The 18,249-nt window shown below is 40.7% G+C and overlaps 1 protein-coding gene across 1 annotated transcript; it reads left to right on the top strand.

Moving 5' to 3' along the window:
* The first annotated feature begins 225 nt into the window (after positions 1–225).
* On the top strand, positions 226–17,318 carry api5 (apoptosis inhibitor 5). The gene is given in 15 exon segments (XM_061678296.1): positions 226–558; positions 2,106–2,165; positions 2,167–2,268; positions 2,374–2,467; positions 3,436–3,501; positions 3,597–3,748; positions 5,110–5,316; positions 7,177–7,281; positions 8,855–8,944; positions 10,201–10,382; positions 10,474–10,567; positions 10,640–10,696; positions 13,782–13,867; positions 13,947–14,089; positions 16,556–17,318. Coding segments are annotated over 15 exon segments (1,590 nt in total). The 5' UTR covers positions 226–486; the 3' UTR covers positions 16,636–17,318.
* Positions 17,319–18,249: the final 931 nt, after the last annotated feature.

The following is an 18,249-nucleotide window of genomic DNA, read 5'->3' as shown; positions in this document are numbered from 1 at the left end:
CACCTGTACTTCTACTTTTGCCACCTCTGAATAGGCAACGTCTGGATGTACTGTATTTAACCAATGAGAACGAACGGGTTTTATTTAAATTGCGTTTTTTGGGCAAAGGAGGGCCACAACTGCGCGGCACTTTTCGCTCAATTTTAAGTCACGTGAGTCCTACTCCGCCTTGTGGTTGGCTCAATATACACATGCGCCTCGTCATCACTTCCGTATCCTCTTAGCTTAGCCCTCCTGGCCCTTCTCCTCGCGTTCATAGAAGTTGCTGGGACGGCAGACGGTCAGTGGAGGCTGTTCAGTATTCATACGTTTGTGGAAATTTCGCCTCCCTGCTCGTATTCGGCGGTGCTACCTTCACGCCGAGGTGGTGTCACATAAGTGCCACGATTTGTTTAACCAGCGAAAAAAGAGCCGACAGCGGATTTTCTTTGGCAGATTTTTTTTGGGGGGTTTATTTTAGCTGCGCGCCAGGCACATAGCACGCTGATGGCGGTCACTATCGAGGATCTCTATCGAAGCTACGGGGTCCTTGCTGATGCCAAGGACGACGTCAGCCAGGTAAGAAAAATGGCCAAAATATCGCCTCTTTGTCACATTTGCCATTTATTTCAAGGCCAATGTTGGTAGCTGTAGCTTACGTAAGCTTGTGTTGTGAATGGGGGGCTAGGCTAGCAGCTAACTGTTAGCCTTAGTGATGGGCTCATGTTAATAACATCCCTGTCGAACGTGCTACTACTCGAGGCGCGTTTTAATTTGTTCTTAAACTAATAAGAACGCAATTGGACATTTTAAAGGTTATTTCCATTTTTATACTAAACTACAGTATTAATGCATCCCATTAATACCAGAATGGGACGAAGGTCGGCATACACTTACAAATGTTTTCACTTTATTACATTCAGTTTTTCCCCTTTTTTTTCTGGTCAAATACAGGTCATACTGCCTGGTCTAAAGAGACTCCTCTCTTGAAGGGTTAGGGTTTGGTGAAAGGAGTGTGATTGGAGAGGAAAATTTAGTCTAGTTATATATTGTTGTGTTGATATTTGTTTTTGTGCATATGTTTTATATTTTATTTTATGTACAGTTTGTGTACATCACAATGTACAGTTTGTTATATAAGTCTTTATTTGTATTTGCATTTATTTTGCCTTGTTTTACTCTGCTGTCAGCAGCCAGCTCGGCATTGCAAAGGAGAATCAGTTCTCTATTGCCTTACCTGGGTAAATAAAGGTTAAATAAATAAAAAAATACCCCAAAAATGATTCCTGACCTTTCTTCTCTCATTTCCTTTCTATTCTTGTATTCAGCCTTCCTAAGATGAAACTTACTCTTCTGCTGTCTTGTTGTTGCTACCTTCTCTATTTACTTTGCAACTTTGACTCATTCCTGTTTTCCCTTTCCCTCGCCCTTTTTTTTCTGGCATATTTTCCTTCCTTGCCTTCTTTCCTTAATGCCTTCCTTCCCTCAGATCCTGCATCCCGACACCACCCTTCCTTCACTAAAACCCACGTTTCTTCATTCCCTCCTTACCTTCCATGACACCTGTTCTTTTATTCTGGTATCCTTCCTTCTGGCCTTCTTCCTTCTCAAAGCTGCTTTTTTATTTTGCATTCTTCATTCTGTCGCTTAAACTTGCTTTTTCTGCCTTCCTTCCACCTAGGACTTTTTAATTTCCACTCTTTGTCTCTTCCTTTCTTTAACTTTTGTCTTCCCTCTTCTTCCTTTTCAGCCTTAAGTTCTTTACTTAAAATTACTCTTCTTTTCTTCTCTACATGTCCAAATACTGCTTAAGAATCCACTTGTTTTGCTCTTAACATATGCACCATTATTCACGGCACTTGTTGAAAAGAAAAAAGTGTTATGACTTTTTGCACACCTGTAGTTTACAGTACTTATTCAGACCTATTTTACTATTTACCTTGACTTTTAATTGGTTTTTGAATGAGTCTTAGCATTGTGCCCCTGGCCTTATTTTATGTTGAGCCAGATTACTAACATCATTCGACTGCTTTTCCAGTGAGGAAATCACTCAGTAATGAGTATTACTACAATAATGTTAAAAACATGCATGGTACCAATTTTTTTTCTTTCCTTGCATTCCGCAGCACAAAGATGCCTACCAAGTCATACTAAATGGTGTGAAGGGCGGGCCCAAGGAGAAGCGCCTTGGCGGCTCAGTTTATCCCCAAGTTCTTCAGCAGCTTCCCGGAGCTGGCCGACGCGGCCATCAACGCCCAGCTGGATCTCTGTGAAGACGACGACGTGTCGGTAAGTGTGACCACTACGCCGCGCCGTTTCGTAAATCGAACCTTAGGCCACGTTCGTGTGCTTTCATTTCAAAGCATCTTATGATGCCTGTTCACTTTGGTCCAGATTCGACGGCAGGCTATTAAGGAGCTCCCGCGGTTTGCAACAGGCGAAAACATCCTCAAGGTGGCGGATATTCTCACCCAGCTCCTCCAGACAGGTATTGGGATATATAGGTAGTTGTGGTACCTTGAGTTTTGGTTTTGGATTTCAGAGTCTCTTGGGTAGTTTTCCACTCAAGTGAAGACGGGAGGGAAAAAACCAGTGGAGCAGTTAGAGTGCTGCAATTCCCTAGCATTTGTGCAAGGAGTGCCATCGTCGTTGATGGGCTGTCAGCCATTTATTGAACGGGATCACCGATCAGCAAGTTTAAAAAAAAAAACCCAAAAAACAATATCCGATCACAAGATGGAGCAATGTGTCTATTTACATGACTTTTTCATTTATTTTATATACTTGTGTACTGTATCCATCCATCCATTTTCTCTACAGCTTATCCTCACAAGGGTTGCGGGCGTGCTGGAGCCGTCCCAGCTCAAATTATTCTCGAGCATTTTAGACAAACGTTTAAACACCAATGACCTCTAGGGGGCATTCAAGGATTGGCTGCTGACATAAGTTTAGGTCAAATCAACAATCTGCCGATACCACCGATCAGATCGGCGTAAAGTCTACTCATAAGTACGTAGTTGCTGTAAGGAACAACTTGCGCTTAGACTGTCACTCACAGACTACCACCTAACCCGACTCGGTTCCTGAAGTTACTAAGACGTGCCCCTTAAAGGCACACATTTAACACATGCTTACCACAGTATGAACAGGAATGACACTTTATAAAGCATGTTTTTCATTACATTTGCTTATGTTTATATACCATACATTTCTATTTCTCTTCATTAAAACAATGTAGTGTTCTTTGAAGGGCTGGAATTGATGAATGGCATTTCAGTTTGTTTCAACAGGGAAAACTGATTGGATATATGAGTAAATTTAATTATGAGCTTGGTCATGTAATTAACTAAACTGGTAAGTCAAGGTGCCACTGTATTGTTTCATGATTTACGCTTGTTATGGTAGTGTCAAATGAAAACAAATTTTTAATGTGTAATATCTGCATTGCTCTTTTAGATGACACGGCTGAATTCAACCAAGTGAACGTTTCGCTGATTTCCATTTTCAAAATTGATGCAAAGGGTAAGTGTACTTGTCCATGTGTGCATGGGTATTTTTCAGTAGGGGTTTGCATTTCCTCCCACTATCATTAATTAAGGATGTCACGTGTCCTGCAGGCACCCTCGGCGGTCTCTTTTCGCAGATCCTTCAAGGGGAGGACGTTGTGCGGGAGCGGGCCATCAAGTTTCTGTCCACCAAGCTCAAGACTCTGCCTGAGGATGTCATGACAAAGGAGGTGGAGGAGTATGTCTTTGCAGAGACCAAGAAGGTTGGTCTTAAGATTTTGATGAAGTTATGACCCAAAACATGCCTGGTAGGTTAATTGACCACTCTAAATTGCCCATAGGTGTGCATGTGTGTGAATAATTGTTTGTCTATAATGTGCCCTGCGCGTGGCTGGCGACCAGTTTGGGGTGTATCCCGCCTCTTGCCCAGAGTCAGCTGAGATGAGATGCTCCTCATTTTCTGAATTCAAGGAGTTGAGTTCAGATAACTTTATAACATTTACCAAATGTTCAAGGAAGTCTTTGACATTATCCACTACAAGAACATTATGTAGAAAATGTATAAATACAAATTTTAATCACAAATCAATAAATAAACGCTAGCTGAAAACATACGGTAGCATGCATGCATGCTAAAACATAGTTTATGTCCTATTAAATGGTCGTGAAAATACGATACGTGATATATTTTCAAAATATCTTCGAATATTGTCACTTGTAACACTTAAAATTATACTGATAGCAAGTTCGTTTGGCTAGCATGAGCCTAATATGTATTTTAAATCGGAAATAAGCACTTACATTTGCCTATTGGAATACAGTGCGTGCAGCCGTGTTGTCTCTTTAGTATCTCTGTGCCTCTGCAGCCACTGCACGCATTGAAAGCGTTAGGACTTGATTGTGATTGGTTAATCAGAATCCAATCAGTAACCAGCAGTGCTGACATTTCCAAATTTAGCGTATTTATTGGTTTAGAGATGCAAATACAGTATGTCATGCTCACGAGAGCAGTCTCTGGGTCCACTGCTGTGTGCAACGCACCAATGGAGTGGGTGACTGACGTAATTATCGCGCAACACAACGAATTGATAATGAAATTCCTTGCTAACACTTAATTTTCGATTTTTAGCGATTCTTTGTTCCAGCCTGAGTTGATTAAATTAAAATCACTGCCTGATTGCTTTATAGCCTGATTTCTCCCCCCCAATTAATAAAGTACATTTGTTCTTATTTCAGATGGCATATTAATGAGATTTCTTTGGTTGATTCATTAACTGGTTAAAGCGTCTTATATAAAACTCTGAACCCACATCCTCGGTTTGCAACGTAGTTATGTTCCTATCATGGTGACTCAGCCAGGACGCATCATAGCTTTGATTTTTGACATTAATGCAGTAGTAAAGTCATAATTACAATAAATATTTGTATCAAAACCATTTCTAGGCCTTAGATCTAAAACAATCAGAAAAAAAATAAGTAGAGCTGTAACTGAGTGTGCCATCTTGTGCGTCTCACACATTGTGTGTTAAGACATATCTAATTGACTTGTACAAAATGGACCTGATTGTTAATCATTCATCATTCTTGAGTTCTTGTTGACGACGCGATGTGCTCATCTGCTTAGGTGCTGGAGGATGTGACGGGCGAGGAGTTTGTGCTGCTGATGCGCTTGGTGTCGGGCCTGCGTGTGCTGCAGACGGTGAGTGGGCGCCAGCAGCTTGTGGAGCTGGTGGTGGAGCAAGCCTTCCTGGAGCAGGCGCTCAACCCGGCCGATCTCGACACGGTGGACCGCCTGCTGCAGTGCACGCGCCAGGCACTGCCCCTCTTTTCTGTGAGTACATCAACTGTGTGTTTTTTCATGTCTTGAAAAGAGCTTGAGTTTCAGTCTCTGAAGCTATTCTATTCATTTGGTGTCCCAAAATCACATTTTCACTGACCTACATTCTCGACTCAAACAAAGTTTAGCATATTCGGCTTGAGGATGACCCTAAAATGCATAATTTTTACAGGTGAACTTATTATCCCATTCATGGGGGGAGGGGGCTTATTAGACAGAGAGTTGTACAAAAGTCCTAAAACATTGAACTGCTGGACGTGCATTCAAAGGTTTGGAAAACGTCAAATTAAGTTCACCTGAAAAGGTTAAATTGCATTTTAGATTCATCCTTAAAGTTCACCTGAAAGCTGAATATCCCTAACTTTTTTGTAGGATTTGTATTTGTCAACTTAAATCAGGCTCTAATGTACACAATAAGGGAGAGATGTAGTGTTAATTGGTGTTTTAGAATTGATTCCATCTCAGATGTATTGGTGTGATGAAATATGTTCATGTTTGTGTCCAATGGTAGTAATTGGCAGGTGTGAATTGTGTGAGCGCACAGGGTGGCATTGCTTTGGGTGGGGGTCGCAGGTTTGGGGGGGGGAAGGGTTGGGTGATAATGGCAATGCGTAGGGGTTAAAATTAACTGTCAGCACTCCAACAATAAAACAAAAGTTCGTGCTCCGATATTTTTGAGAATGGTCTCGGCAGAGCTGAGAGCACAAAGAAAGAATTATTTTTTTCTCCAGTAGCTACAAACACATAGTGTAACAACACTACAGACTTACTCCAGCATCTACAAAAGTATCACAAGAAGACCTTATATGATAGCTGAATAGCTAAAAAAAAAAATTACTGCCAGTGTGTCAAGTGGGCCAAATAGCACCCGGCAAGGATCACTGACCGACATGTTTGAGAGGGCATCTCCAAATGACTTGAGTATCTGTGATGGTCCTCACTGGAGATCGGTAGGCTTTATTTTTCTATAAATATAGATTTTATTTATTTATAGACTGTCTAGATAGGTTCAATGTTTAAGTGCAGTCCACGTTTACTGAAATTTCTCGTGTATAATGCACATATTTCCCCCCAAAAAATTGTCAAAAGTCAATAGTGTGCATTATACATGGATATAGGGGAAGATGAAAAAAAACTTTAACATTTTATAAATGTATGCCGCCATCTAGAGGTTATGAAAAGGCTGTACACTTTCATTTCAATATGCCACCGCCACCTAGAGGTTATGATAAAGGTGTGGCCTACACTTTCATTCCAATATGACATGGGTACGTATGACTGCATATATGTACAGTTGTGCTCATAAGCAGTGGTGCTTATTTTTAAACTCGCTGATGACTCTGTGATCGGTCCCAAAAATCCTGATTGTGTAAAAGCCTTGTCAAAAGTTAGTGATAAAGCCACAGATTTGTTTGCATTGACATAAGTAAACAGTCTCTCATTAATTCATAGTTCATTTGTCTGTATCTTAGCATAAACATAACCTATATAAGACTAAACAATTTATGTATAATCTGATAGTTTATTGTAATATAGAGGAATTTATTGCTTGTATTTGGTTTAAAAAAACATGAGAAGTGGACCTTGAAAAAAAATAATGTCCTATTAAATCGCAGTTGCGATATTGAGGGGGGGAAAAAAAATCGCAATTTGATTATTTTCCAAAATTGTTCAGCCCTTGTTTTGGTCACAGACCAGTCAACGATTACAGCAATTAGACTCTGCTTGTGTTTGCATCTCCTTCTGTGTTGGGTTACATAAAAAAATCCAGATGTTTGTATTGTCATATAATTGTCCTCGTATAAAATGTCAATTTGATATTTTGTCGCTATAATATAATTCTTCCTCCTCTAGAAAAATGTCCATTCCACACGTTTTGTGACGTACTTTTGTGAGCATGTCCTGCCCAACCTCAGCACGCTGACGACACCTGTAGCCGAGCTGGACATTCAACTTGAGGTCAGTTTCTATTTCCTTGACATGTCCTTTTTCGGGGTGGCACGGTAACCAACTGGTTAGCAGATCTGCCTCACAGTTCTGAGGACACGGGGATCAACTTCCCGCCCCGCCTGTGTGGAATTTGCATGTTCTCCCCGTGCCTGTGTGGGTTTTCTCTGCGTACTCCGGTTTCCTCCCACACCCCCAAAATTGAAGACTCTAAATTGCCCGTAGGTGTGAATGTGAGTGTGAATGGTTGTTTGTGTGTGTCTTGCTATTGGCTGGCGACCAGTTCAGGGTGTACCCTGCCTCTCGCCGGAAGATAGCTTGGATAGGCTCCAGCATGCCCAAGTGAGGATAAGTGGTACAGAAAATGGATGGACGGATGTCCTTTTTTGGTTTTGCAACTTTATTTTTAAGCCCCAACCAGTACCATATATTTTATCAATTGGGCATACTGGGGCATAACCTGCTAAATAAATTAAAGAACTTCACACGGGCCATATTACACACATAAATAAGAGAAACGACTTTTTGCATGTTTAGGTAATCCCCTTCAACTTTTTGGGGGGGACGTTGAAGTGTGCTCTTGAGCAAAGTATATCTGAATACTGATCCCAATGCTTCAATGTGTGCATATTTTATTTAAAAACATGAACTGTTAACACTTCAACATGAAGTTCATAGTAAAGTGTATCAACTGTAAACACTATTTTGGTGAGTTAAAGAGAAGGAAACAATTTTTGGGCAAGAATATTTTTTATATGCCCCCACTACTAGAAACACAGTATTGTGAGTTATACTGCGTTTGTGGAATAAGAATTAAACAGATAAATTAATCATTTTTTGCCGATCCCAGGTGGCAGCCATGTTGGGAAATATCGCCCTCTGCTGTCAACTGAAATTAATGTCACAAGTGCACTCATGCTTTATATATATATATATATATATATATTACATGATGGTCTGAACGCTAACTTGCTAGAATATTGTTTAAACCATTTATCTGTTTGATTCTTATTCCATGAACACAATATTAATCAGAATACGGGGGTTTAGACTAGTGTGGGCACATATAACATATTCTTGCCCAAAGATTTTTTGTGTTTCCTCCCCCTTTAAAAAGAACCTAAGAATAGATTAATGTGATGATCCTAAAATTGGAAAAATCTGCAATTGAGCCACATCCTTAAGAGGCATGGGTTTAAGCTGGTTAAAAAAATTCACTACTTGTAGTACAAACTTTACCGCTAATTGCCTTTACTCGCTGAAGACATTTAGCGTACAAGTGGTGACTATGATGACCTAAAAGAAGGAAATTACTTGCACAGCAAAGAAATGTTTTGTTATTCCCGACAAGAGTTTATGCAACAGTGACGCCTGCTTCTGATCAGCACCTCGATTCCCCTGAGCTCGATTTTGGCACCAAACATGACGTTAATACTTGTGATGCCTACAGCATGCAAAATCTATGAGGTGTTGCGTGTGACGTTCTTTAACAGTTCATTCATCTTCGCCTTGTCACACTCTTGCTTTTTAGCTGTACGTGAGGGTGTGTCTCTTTACGCCATGTTCTTAATGTACATGTGTGCAGGTCCTTAAGCTGTTGGCGGAGATGAGTCCTTTCTGCGGCGACATGGACAAGCTGGAGACCAACCTCAACATGCTCTTCACCAAGCTTCTGGTGGGTAAACACTTTGACTACAGTGGAACACAGTCAGTTAAATTTAGTCCACACTTTATTTGAAGCTTGCATTAAGCATGGCACAAGTAAAGTTATACATTCTTGCTCATTCAATACAGATTTGCACATTAGCCACTAGGGGTGCGCGATATAAACAGTATACTGGGTAGACGGTAGAGCTACGAACGAGTTTGTGGTGAGTCTGCTTGGGAGCCGGGAGAGAGGGCCCATATTTGATTGACAGCTGCAATTTCCAGGGAGGCGGGGTTTTCAGAGCATTCACTGACTCGCCCACAGCGTCTGGAGGCTGAAAGAACGTCTCTCTTCTTGAACATTCTGAAGCCTGATTTTACATTCTTTGTGATTTATTTATTTATTATTATTATTTTTTTTAGATTTTTAATTCATTCATGGCACGGTGAACGACTGGTTAGAGCGTCTGCCTCACAGTTCTGAAGAGGCGCCCGTGTGAAGTTTGCATGTTCTCCCCGTGCCAGCGTGGGTTTTCTCCGGGCACTCCGGTTTCCTCCCACATCCCAAAAACGTGTGGTAGGTTGATTGAAGACTCTAAATTACCCGTAGGTGTGAATGTGAGTGCAAATGGTTTGTTTGTTTAAATGTGCCCTGCGATTGGCTGCCCACCAGTTCAGGGTGTACCCCGCCTCCTGCCCGTTGATAGCTGGGATAGGCTCCAGCACTCCCGCGACCCTAGTGAGAGATAAGCGGCTCAGAAAATGAAATTCATTCATATTTGTCCAGCTTGTTAACAATACTCTGCTCTGTGGTGTGTCAGATTTACAGGACTTTTTTTTTTTTATGACTTTGGGGCGACTTTAACTTCCCAGGGAAATGTACTGTACCAGAAATTTTCCACCCTTTTGGAACCCTTTAAGTGATGAGCATTCTTTGATTATTTTATCCATCCATCCATTTTCTGAGCCGCTTCTCCTCACTAGGGTCGCGGGCGTGCATGAGCCTATTCCAGCTAACATCGGGTAGAAGGCGGGGTACCCTCTGAACCGGTTGCCAGCCAATCGCAGGGCGCATACAAACAAACAACCATTCACACTAACATTCACACCTACGGGCAAATTAGAGTCATCAATTAACCTAGCATGCATGTTTTTGGGATGTGGGAGGAAACCGGAGTGCCCGGAGAAAACCCACGCAGGCACGGGGAGGCGGGGATTGAACCCCGGTCCTCAGAAATGTGATTATGATTATTTTATTTATTTTTTTTTTTATTTTTTTCATAGGAGTACATGCCTCTGCCGCCAGAAGAGGTGGAGAATGGCGAGCAGCTGGCCAGCGAAGAGCCCAAGCTGCAGTTCAGCTATGTGGAGTGTCTGCTTTTCAGCTTCCACCAGCTGGGCAAGAAGCTACCCGACTTCCTCATCGACAAGGTTGATGCTGAGCGCCTCAAAGATTTCAAGATCAGGTGCGCACCGCTCACAGTTAATACAATCCACAGTAGAATGTTGCCTTGTTATTGTCATCGAAAAACCCCACGTTCCTGATTATGCTTACAGGTTACAGTATTTTGCCAGAGGCCTGCAGGTTTACATCAGGCAGCTGCGAGTGGCTTTGCAGGGCAAGACGGGAGAAGCGCTCAAGACTGATGAGGTAGACCATAGGAATCTTTCAGTCTGTCAAAACACGAGAGCGATGACGAGAACTTTTTATTGTTTTTATCAGAACAAGATCAAGGTGGTGGCTCTGAAGATAACAAACAATATCAACGTCCTCATAAAGGTTGGACACAGTTTGACTTGGAACTCACACAAATGTCTTAATTCGTCAAGAAAGTGATTCTCAACCAGTGTGTCAGGGCACATTAGTGTGCCGTGAGCGGTCTTCAGGTGTGCCATGGGAAATTATAATATTTTACTTAATTGCTCAAAAAAGTTTTTATTTACAAGAAATAATTTATCTTTGTTCATCTATTTATGCCAGTGAGGCATAGTGACAGACCCAACAAAAAATGCTATTGTATTAGATGGCAGGAAGTACATGCAATAATTAATGTATCCACTTTCTGTGACATATTTGTTTATTGGTGTGCTGTGAGATTTTTCATTTGTAAAATGTGCCCTGGCTGCATAAAGGTAGGAAATCACTAGTCTAAAACCACGATTCTCAAAGTGTGGTACGAATACCTCTAGTGGTACGCAGGCATCCTCGAGTGGTATTTGAAAGAATCACTGAATAATATACAAGCTAAATTTCTAACATTTGAAATAGGAAATGCATATGGGTAGTAAGTGAATTTATCTTAGGTCACAAGTTCACTGTTGAGTCATTTGAAGGCTGTTGCTAATAGTGGAAAGCGAAAATGTGAGGGATTGATTGACACAACCACCTCCACAAAAAACTTACTGGTATTCATAATTTAAACAGTAACTATAGCACAAACTGTGATCCCTAAACAATCATTTCATACTCATCTTACAACATTACCCTTAACAATTAGTTTTACACTTGAGCTATTTAATTGCCACTCAAAAACATACACAGTGGTGTGAAAGTGTTTTGCCCCTTCCTTTCTTAATTTTTTTCATGTTTGTCACACTTAAATGTTTCCCATCATCAAACACATATAAATATATGTGTATATATATTTATGTATGTGCATATATAAGGATAAGTGGTATGGGAAATGTGTGTGTATACAGGGGGTACGCAAAGTATTCAGACCCCCTTATATTTTTCTGTTATATTTCAACCATTTGCTAAAATCATTTGTAAAAACAATTCCTCACGAATGTACACAAAGCACCCCATATTGACAGACAAAAAACGGAATTGTTGAATTTTTTGCAGATTTATTAAAGAAAAACTGAAATATCACACAGCCATAAGTATTCAGATGCTTTTCTGTAACACGTATTTAACTCTGGTGGTGTCCATTTCTTCTGATCATCCTTGAGATGGTTCTAGACCTTCATTGGAGTCCAGCTGTGTTTGATTATACTGATTGGACTTGATTAGGAAAGCCATACACCTGTCTATTTAAGACCTTACAGCTCACAGTGCATGTCAGAGCAAATGAGAATCATGAGGTCAAAGGAACTGTCTGAAGAGCTCAGAAAACAGAATTCTGGCAAGGCAAAGATCTGGCCAAGGCTACAAAAAAAATTCTGCTGCACTTCGGGTTTCTAAGAGCACAGTAGCCTCCATGACGTTTGGGGCGACCAAAACCCTTCCTGGAGTTGGCTGTCCGGCCAAACTGAGCAATCGGGGATGAAGAGAGGTAAAGAAAAATCCAGTGATCATTGTGTCTGAGCTCCAGAGATGCAGATGGGAGAAAGTTCTCGAAAGTCGTCAATCACTGCAGGCCTCCACCAGTCGGGGCTTTATGGGGGAGTGGCCCGACGGAAGCCTCTCCTCAGTGCAAGACTCATGAAAGCCTGCATGGAGTTTGGTAAAAAACACCTGAAGGACTCCAAGATGGTGAGAAATAAGATTCTCTGGTCTGATGAGACCGAGAGAACTTTTTGGCCTTAATTCTAAGCGGTATGTGTGGAGAAAACCAGGCAGTGCTCATTACCTGTCCAATACAGTCCCAACAGTGAAGCATGTTGGTGGCAGCATCATGCTGTGGGGTTGTTTTTCAGCTGCAGCGAGAGGATGACTGTTTGCAATCAAAGGAAAGATGAATGCGACCAAGTACAGGGATATCCTGGACGAAAACATTATCCAGAATGCTCAGGACCTCAGACTGGGCCGAAAGTTCACCTTCCAACAAGACAATGACCCTAAGCACACAGCTAAAACAATGAAGGAGTGGCTTCAGAACAACTCCGTGACTGTTCTTGAATGGCCCAGCCAGACCCCAGACTTAAACCCAATTGAGCATCTCTGGAGAGACCTGAAAATGGCTGTCCACCAACGTTCACCATCCAACCTGACAAAACTGGAGAGGATCTGCAAGGAGGAATGGCAGATGATCCCCAAATCCAGGTGTGAAAAGCATCATTCCCAAAAAGATTCATGGCTGTATTAGCTCAAAATGGTGCTTCTACTGGGGCAGCCGTGGCCCAAGGGTTAAGATCATCGCCTGCCACCGTGGGGGACCTTGGTTACCCGACTGGACCATCCGCCGACATCTCCCGGACTCACGGCTGTGGTGTTCTTGAGCAAGACACTGATACCCCGAAATGCTGCCCGGGCGCTTCAGGTGCCCCCTGCTCCAGTGTGTTCCACTAACATGTGTATGTGTTCACTGTGATGGGTTAAATCCAGAGAACAAATTTCGTGTGCATGCATGCATGTTCATCACAATAAAAGGTGATTCTTTTTCTTCTTACTAAATACTGAGCAAAGGGTCTGAATACTTATGGCTGTGTGATATTTCAGTTTTCTTTTTGAATAAATCATCTGCAAAATTTCAACAATTGTTTTTTTCTGTCAATATTGGGTGCTGTGTGTACATTAATGAGGAAAAAAATTAACTGAAATGATTTTAGCAAATGGCTGCAATATAACTGAAAATGTTAAGGGGGTCTGAATACGTTCTGTACCCACTATATATACATAAAACAAACCAGGCTAAACTTAGCTCCTCCGTGACAGCAAGTACTACCTTCCGTTAGCTAGGGCTCTTGTGCCATGTTGTAGCATCTCAGGGTGCTACAGAAAGCACGCAAAAACTGAGTGAGTGAGTTTTCTTGGAAAAAGTTGAGGTTTAACAGAGAAAAACACCAATGGGTGAATTTGTAATTAGCGAACCATGAATGAATGGTCGTGCCTAAGGGTGTATAATGCTAAAACAAGTTTTTATACAATTTTAATAATGATTTGAAGTAAATTTATTTCTTCATATAATTTTGTGTCGCAGGATCTATTCCATAACCCTCCGTCATTCAAGAGCGCTGTCACTCTGTCCTGGAAGCCCGTCCAGAAGGCCGAGGCGGCAGCCGTGGCGTACGTTTGACACTTAGAGAGACAGCTGCTGGCAAAATATCGTTACATAGCTGATCATCACTCTCTATTTACTCCGCAGTCTTAAGCGTCCGTCTGCCGAGGATGCTAACACGGACGCCAGCCTGAAGAAGCAGGTGGCCCCGCAGCCTCGACGTGATGCGCGCCAGATCTACAACCCACCCAGTGGCAAATACAGTGCATCTCTCGGGAACTTTAACTACGGTGAGAACACAAGCACAGTCCAATCATGGCACACATCAACCTATTACTAATAATGTATTGAAGTGCTCTTTATTAGTTTTTGTATGGTATATGTCGATGTTATAGCTGTACATTAAGGGTGTAACGATTCGTTTTAATGATTCGCATCATGATTCTTGGTTGCCGTTTCAATTCAAGGGCGATATTTGTTCATTTAGAATGATACAATCAAAACATTCAATGGCTTGAACTCTTCAGTAACTTTTTAGCCAAAAATTCAAAGTGTGAGTGTGAAATAAATACCTGGATACTGTACAGTGCAGGTGAAATTTCTTAGATTCCTGTTGTTTCTTGTAAGGTAATACGGTAAAATTAATTATGGTCATTAAATATGAAGATTTTCCTGATCTACTTCTATTGCTTGGCAATGAAATAAATGGGGAAACAGTAAATGATTTTTTTATTTTAGCTATGATTTCACTGGTTCTGACATTTTTTTTTTCTTCCAAAAGAGATGTTTCAATTAGTGTTAGAAGTAAGAGGGGCGTCCTTGGAAAAATGTCTCAATTTTGGCGGGACCCAAAATGTTTGAGAATCCCAATTCTAAACAGTCAAATACTAATGGCTGGAAACGAAACACTGTGAGTTTTCCATGACGAAAAGCTTTTTGGAATACTGTTAATAATACAGAACTGAACGAAGTGGCTGGAGAGAGGGAAGTCCAGGCTTCTCTGCTTGAGCTACTGCCACTGCGACCTGACCCGGGTGAAAGCGGGTGAAAATGAATGAATGAATGGATGGATGGACATTGATGTAATAAATGAATCGTTACACCCCTCCTGTACATGATTTTACTAAATTTGGGTCCTGATGAGCAATCAGGTTGGCTCTAGATTAGTATATAATTAACAACAAATAATATTTTCATAGTAGTGTGGTAAATTATGGCACACAAAAACTTCACTTAATTAATTCACAGCTACACAACATGGAGTTTAATATACAGTGGAACCTCAATAGAACGGACAAATAGGTGGGTGGAGGGGTGTCATCCGATATAGCCGGTTGTCAACCACGTTGAAGCTTTTTTTGAGGCCATATGCACCCATAGTACAACAAAATGCCAAATTTTGTTTTTTTTTTGTGGCCTAAAACATCCAGTGCTGTTATTGCAAATACATATTGTTTTTAAAACACTTGAAAATGTCTGAAAAGTTTCACATTTTATCCAAACTTACCACGCCGGTGTGCTTGGTCATGGTGACACTGTTGACGTACAGTACTCACCATAGGTGAGTTGCTTTCGTGAGCTGCGAGGAATTGGCGTGCTACCTAGTTCCAAATATGTTGCCAAAGGGGAATGGCTTGACAAATAAAACTGTTACTGTACCAAAAATAGCATGTTCCAGACTCCATAGACTTATTTTGTATTCCTCAGAGCCATGCCGCTCTCTCTTGCTCTATGCACAATAGATGATCGAACCATCATCACATGGCTGCCACGTCACTGCCCACATTCAATGTGGCACGGGATGCACGTCTTTTGGAACTGGATCTAGTAATATTGTATTTCTGTGACCCGGATATACGTCCGTCCCAGTCTCTGCCTGCATTGCGCCACAGTGCCGGTAAACAACAGCGGGCAAGTCTGGAATAGAATGTAACGCCATTTTAAGTGACAAATGGAATGTGTTTTTGGACACATTGTTTAGTCCCGACGGTCCGTTTTATCAGATATGTCATATCGGGTTCTGTTTTATTGAGGTTACACTGTAGTTACTTTATCCTTTAATATAGTTACAGTTGGTAAATAACTGCAAAGAATGTTATTTGCAAATTGATTGTTTTTATTTCCCATGGACGCTTTAAATGGATGCAAAAAACTTTAAAAATCTAAATTAGGTAAAGGGTAAATTAATATTTTTTTAATTTTATTGAATTAAAATTAAAAGCATCCATGGGATTTTCTGATATATTAAAAAAAGGAAATACCCTGATATATATATTTCTTTTAAACTTGACTTGTCTTTTTTAAATTAGGAATAAACAAAACGCGCACACACAAAAAATCCATGGCTTCTTTTTCCCCCAATTTTTTAAAATTCTTGGGTCTCATCAGTTATAAAGAATTACAAAAGTAATAACAAAATCATCCTCCTTGGGTTGCTTTTTTTTTCAAAAGAAAAAGATAATCGTCCCTTGTTCATCATTTCACAATAAAAATGGTGAAGGATAAAACCATGGGTTTCCAGGACTTTGTCTGATATCAAATAGATCTGAAATATGTAGCTTGTTTGTTAAATGGGGCAAATCATATATAAGAAAACGCTTGTAATAAAGCTAAAACTGTGTAGAGCATGTTTTGATATCAGTTAGTATGTACAGTCGCACTCTAAATGATTCAAACCTTTTAAATTGGATTGATTTTGTGGGAATTGTATGGGCCATTGTTAACGTTGTGGTCTCCACCACCAATGTCGCCTGCAGAGCAGCGCGGCGGCTTCAGGGGCGGACGGGGACGGGGCTTCGGCACCAGAGGCAACAGAAGCCGAGGGCGGATCTACTGAGGCGGGTCATGAGGGGAGTTGGGGGGGGGGGGGGGGGTCGCTCGTCACTCACTGAACTGCATCATGTCGGGATCTTTACCCTCATCCAAAACGGACTATGTACCACCACTACTGTCCCACTTCCTTGTTTTATTTTTTGTCTCCAATTGGTCTCCATATTTTTCATACGCCCCTCCTCCAACACACACACACACACAGGTGATCTCTTCTTCCGAATGGACTTTTCTATTCAGACCAATTTGAACCCGTCAAGAAGCCAAGGCCCGTAGCTCCTCTCCCTTGTTGTTTTTTCAATGACGTGTATCCGTGTGGAACAAAAATACTGCCGAGTTGTGACACACAAATAGTTTTGGTCCTGTTGGGTGTTTTCAAAAAGAAAAAAGTATTAAAAAAAGGTCCTCTTTTTAGTTTGCAACATAATGTTGGAATGCATTTGTTTTAACCTTTGTATTTAATCTTGTTTTTTTTTTTTTTTTTTTTTTTATATATAAATTGTTATTGGTAGAGCTTCAGTTTGAATTGGCAGACTATTACAACTTTGTATGAATCGATGATGTTGTCAGATTTTTATCATAAACTTGAATGGAAGTATGAACAATGGCTGTCATGTCTTCATAGAGCATAATACACCTACACAAACACACACCAATAACTTGCTTTTTCTTCTGGTTTTTCTTTTTCCCACCTTAGGGTAATGACCTGCCACCGACTGTTGTTGTTGCGATGGTAAACTTTTCTCGGCCACTGTTAACTTCCCATCTCCTTTGTAGAACCAGGTCACTGTTAAAATGTGTTAATAAAATAATTCTGCACAGACAGAAAGATGGAGAGAGGAAGAGACTGAGCCTGGCACCTGCTTAAAGATGGGAAAAGTTCAGAAAATGACCGATCCCCTAAAACTGTTCAATTAAGATTTAAATTAAAATATGGAAAGTTGTTTGACTTGTCATTTGAACATTTCACAGTTGTACTCATTGGTTTGATTATCCAGGCAGAATTTACAAGATGTGTACCATTCTATAACGAAAACATGAAAGATCAGGCGAGCAAGTTTATTTTTAATGGCATTCAAATTAAACTATACTGTATTTCAGCAAAGCTCTCACTAGTATTTCAGCTGGGGGTTGGGGGAGATTCATCGCCATCTGGTGGACATTAAATATATCGCATCAAAAATGTTTTCATTGATTTTCAACAAGACTGTACAGCTTTGTCAGTATTTGTGAATTTGCCAATTTAAGAAACTACAATTCTACGATGCATTGTTTTATCTATGTAACTGAAATACAGTAAGTTATTGAAATAACCAGAAACCAGTCTGTATAGGCTACCGTAGATTGACGTTTTTTGTCAGTATTGATATCAAATGCTGACGTGTCGATACCGTGCTGTGAGCGATCAGATTACAATAATATTTAGTTCCATCCAATCCCTGTACATGATGAATGATGAAGCATTAGAAGAGGAGTTGTGCAGCAATTGTACGTTCTTAATGACATAGCCATTCCAATTCTGAAAATAACCTCAATTGTGTTAAGAATTAATTGTGAGTGGCTGCTTATACGTTTGTGCGTGGAAAAAATGTTTTCTACAACCATGTGCATGTGTTTTTTG

This window comes from Phycodurus eques, chromosome 5 (genome assembly GCF_024500275.1).
Source record: "Phycodurus eques isolate BA_2022a chromosome 5, UOR_Pequ_1.1, whole genome shotgun sequence".
NCBI classification, from domain to species: Eukaryota; Metazoa; Chordata; class Actinopteri; order Syngnathiformes; family Syngnathidae; genus Phycodurus; species Phycodurus eques.
This window is presented reverse-complemented; position numbering and strand designations above follow the sequence as displayed.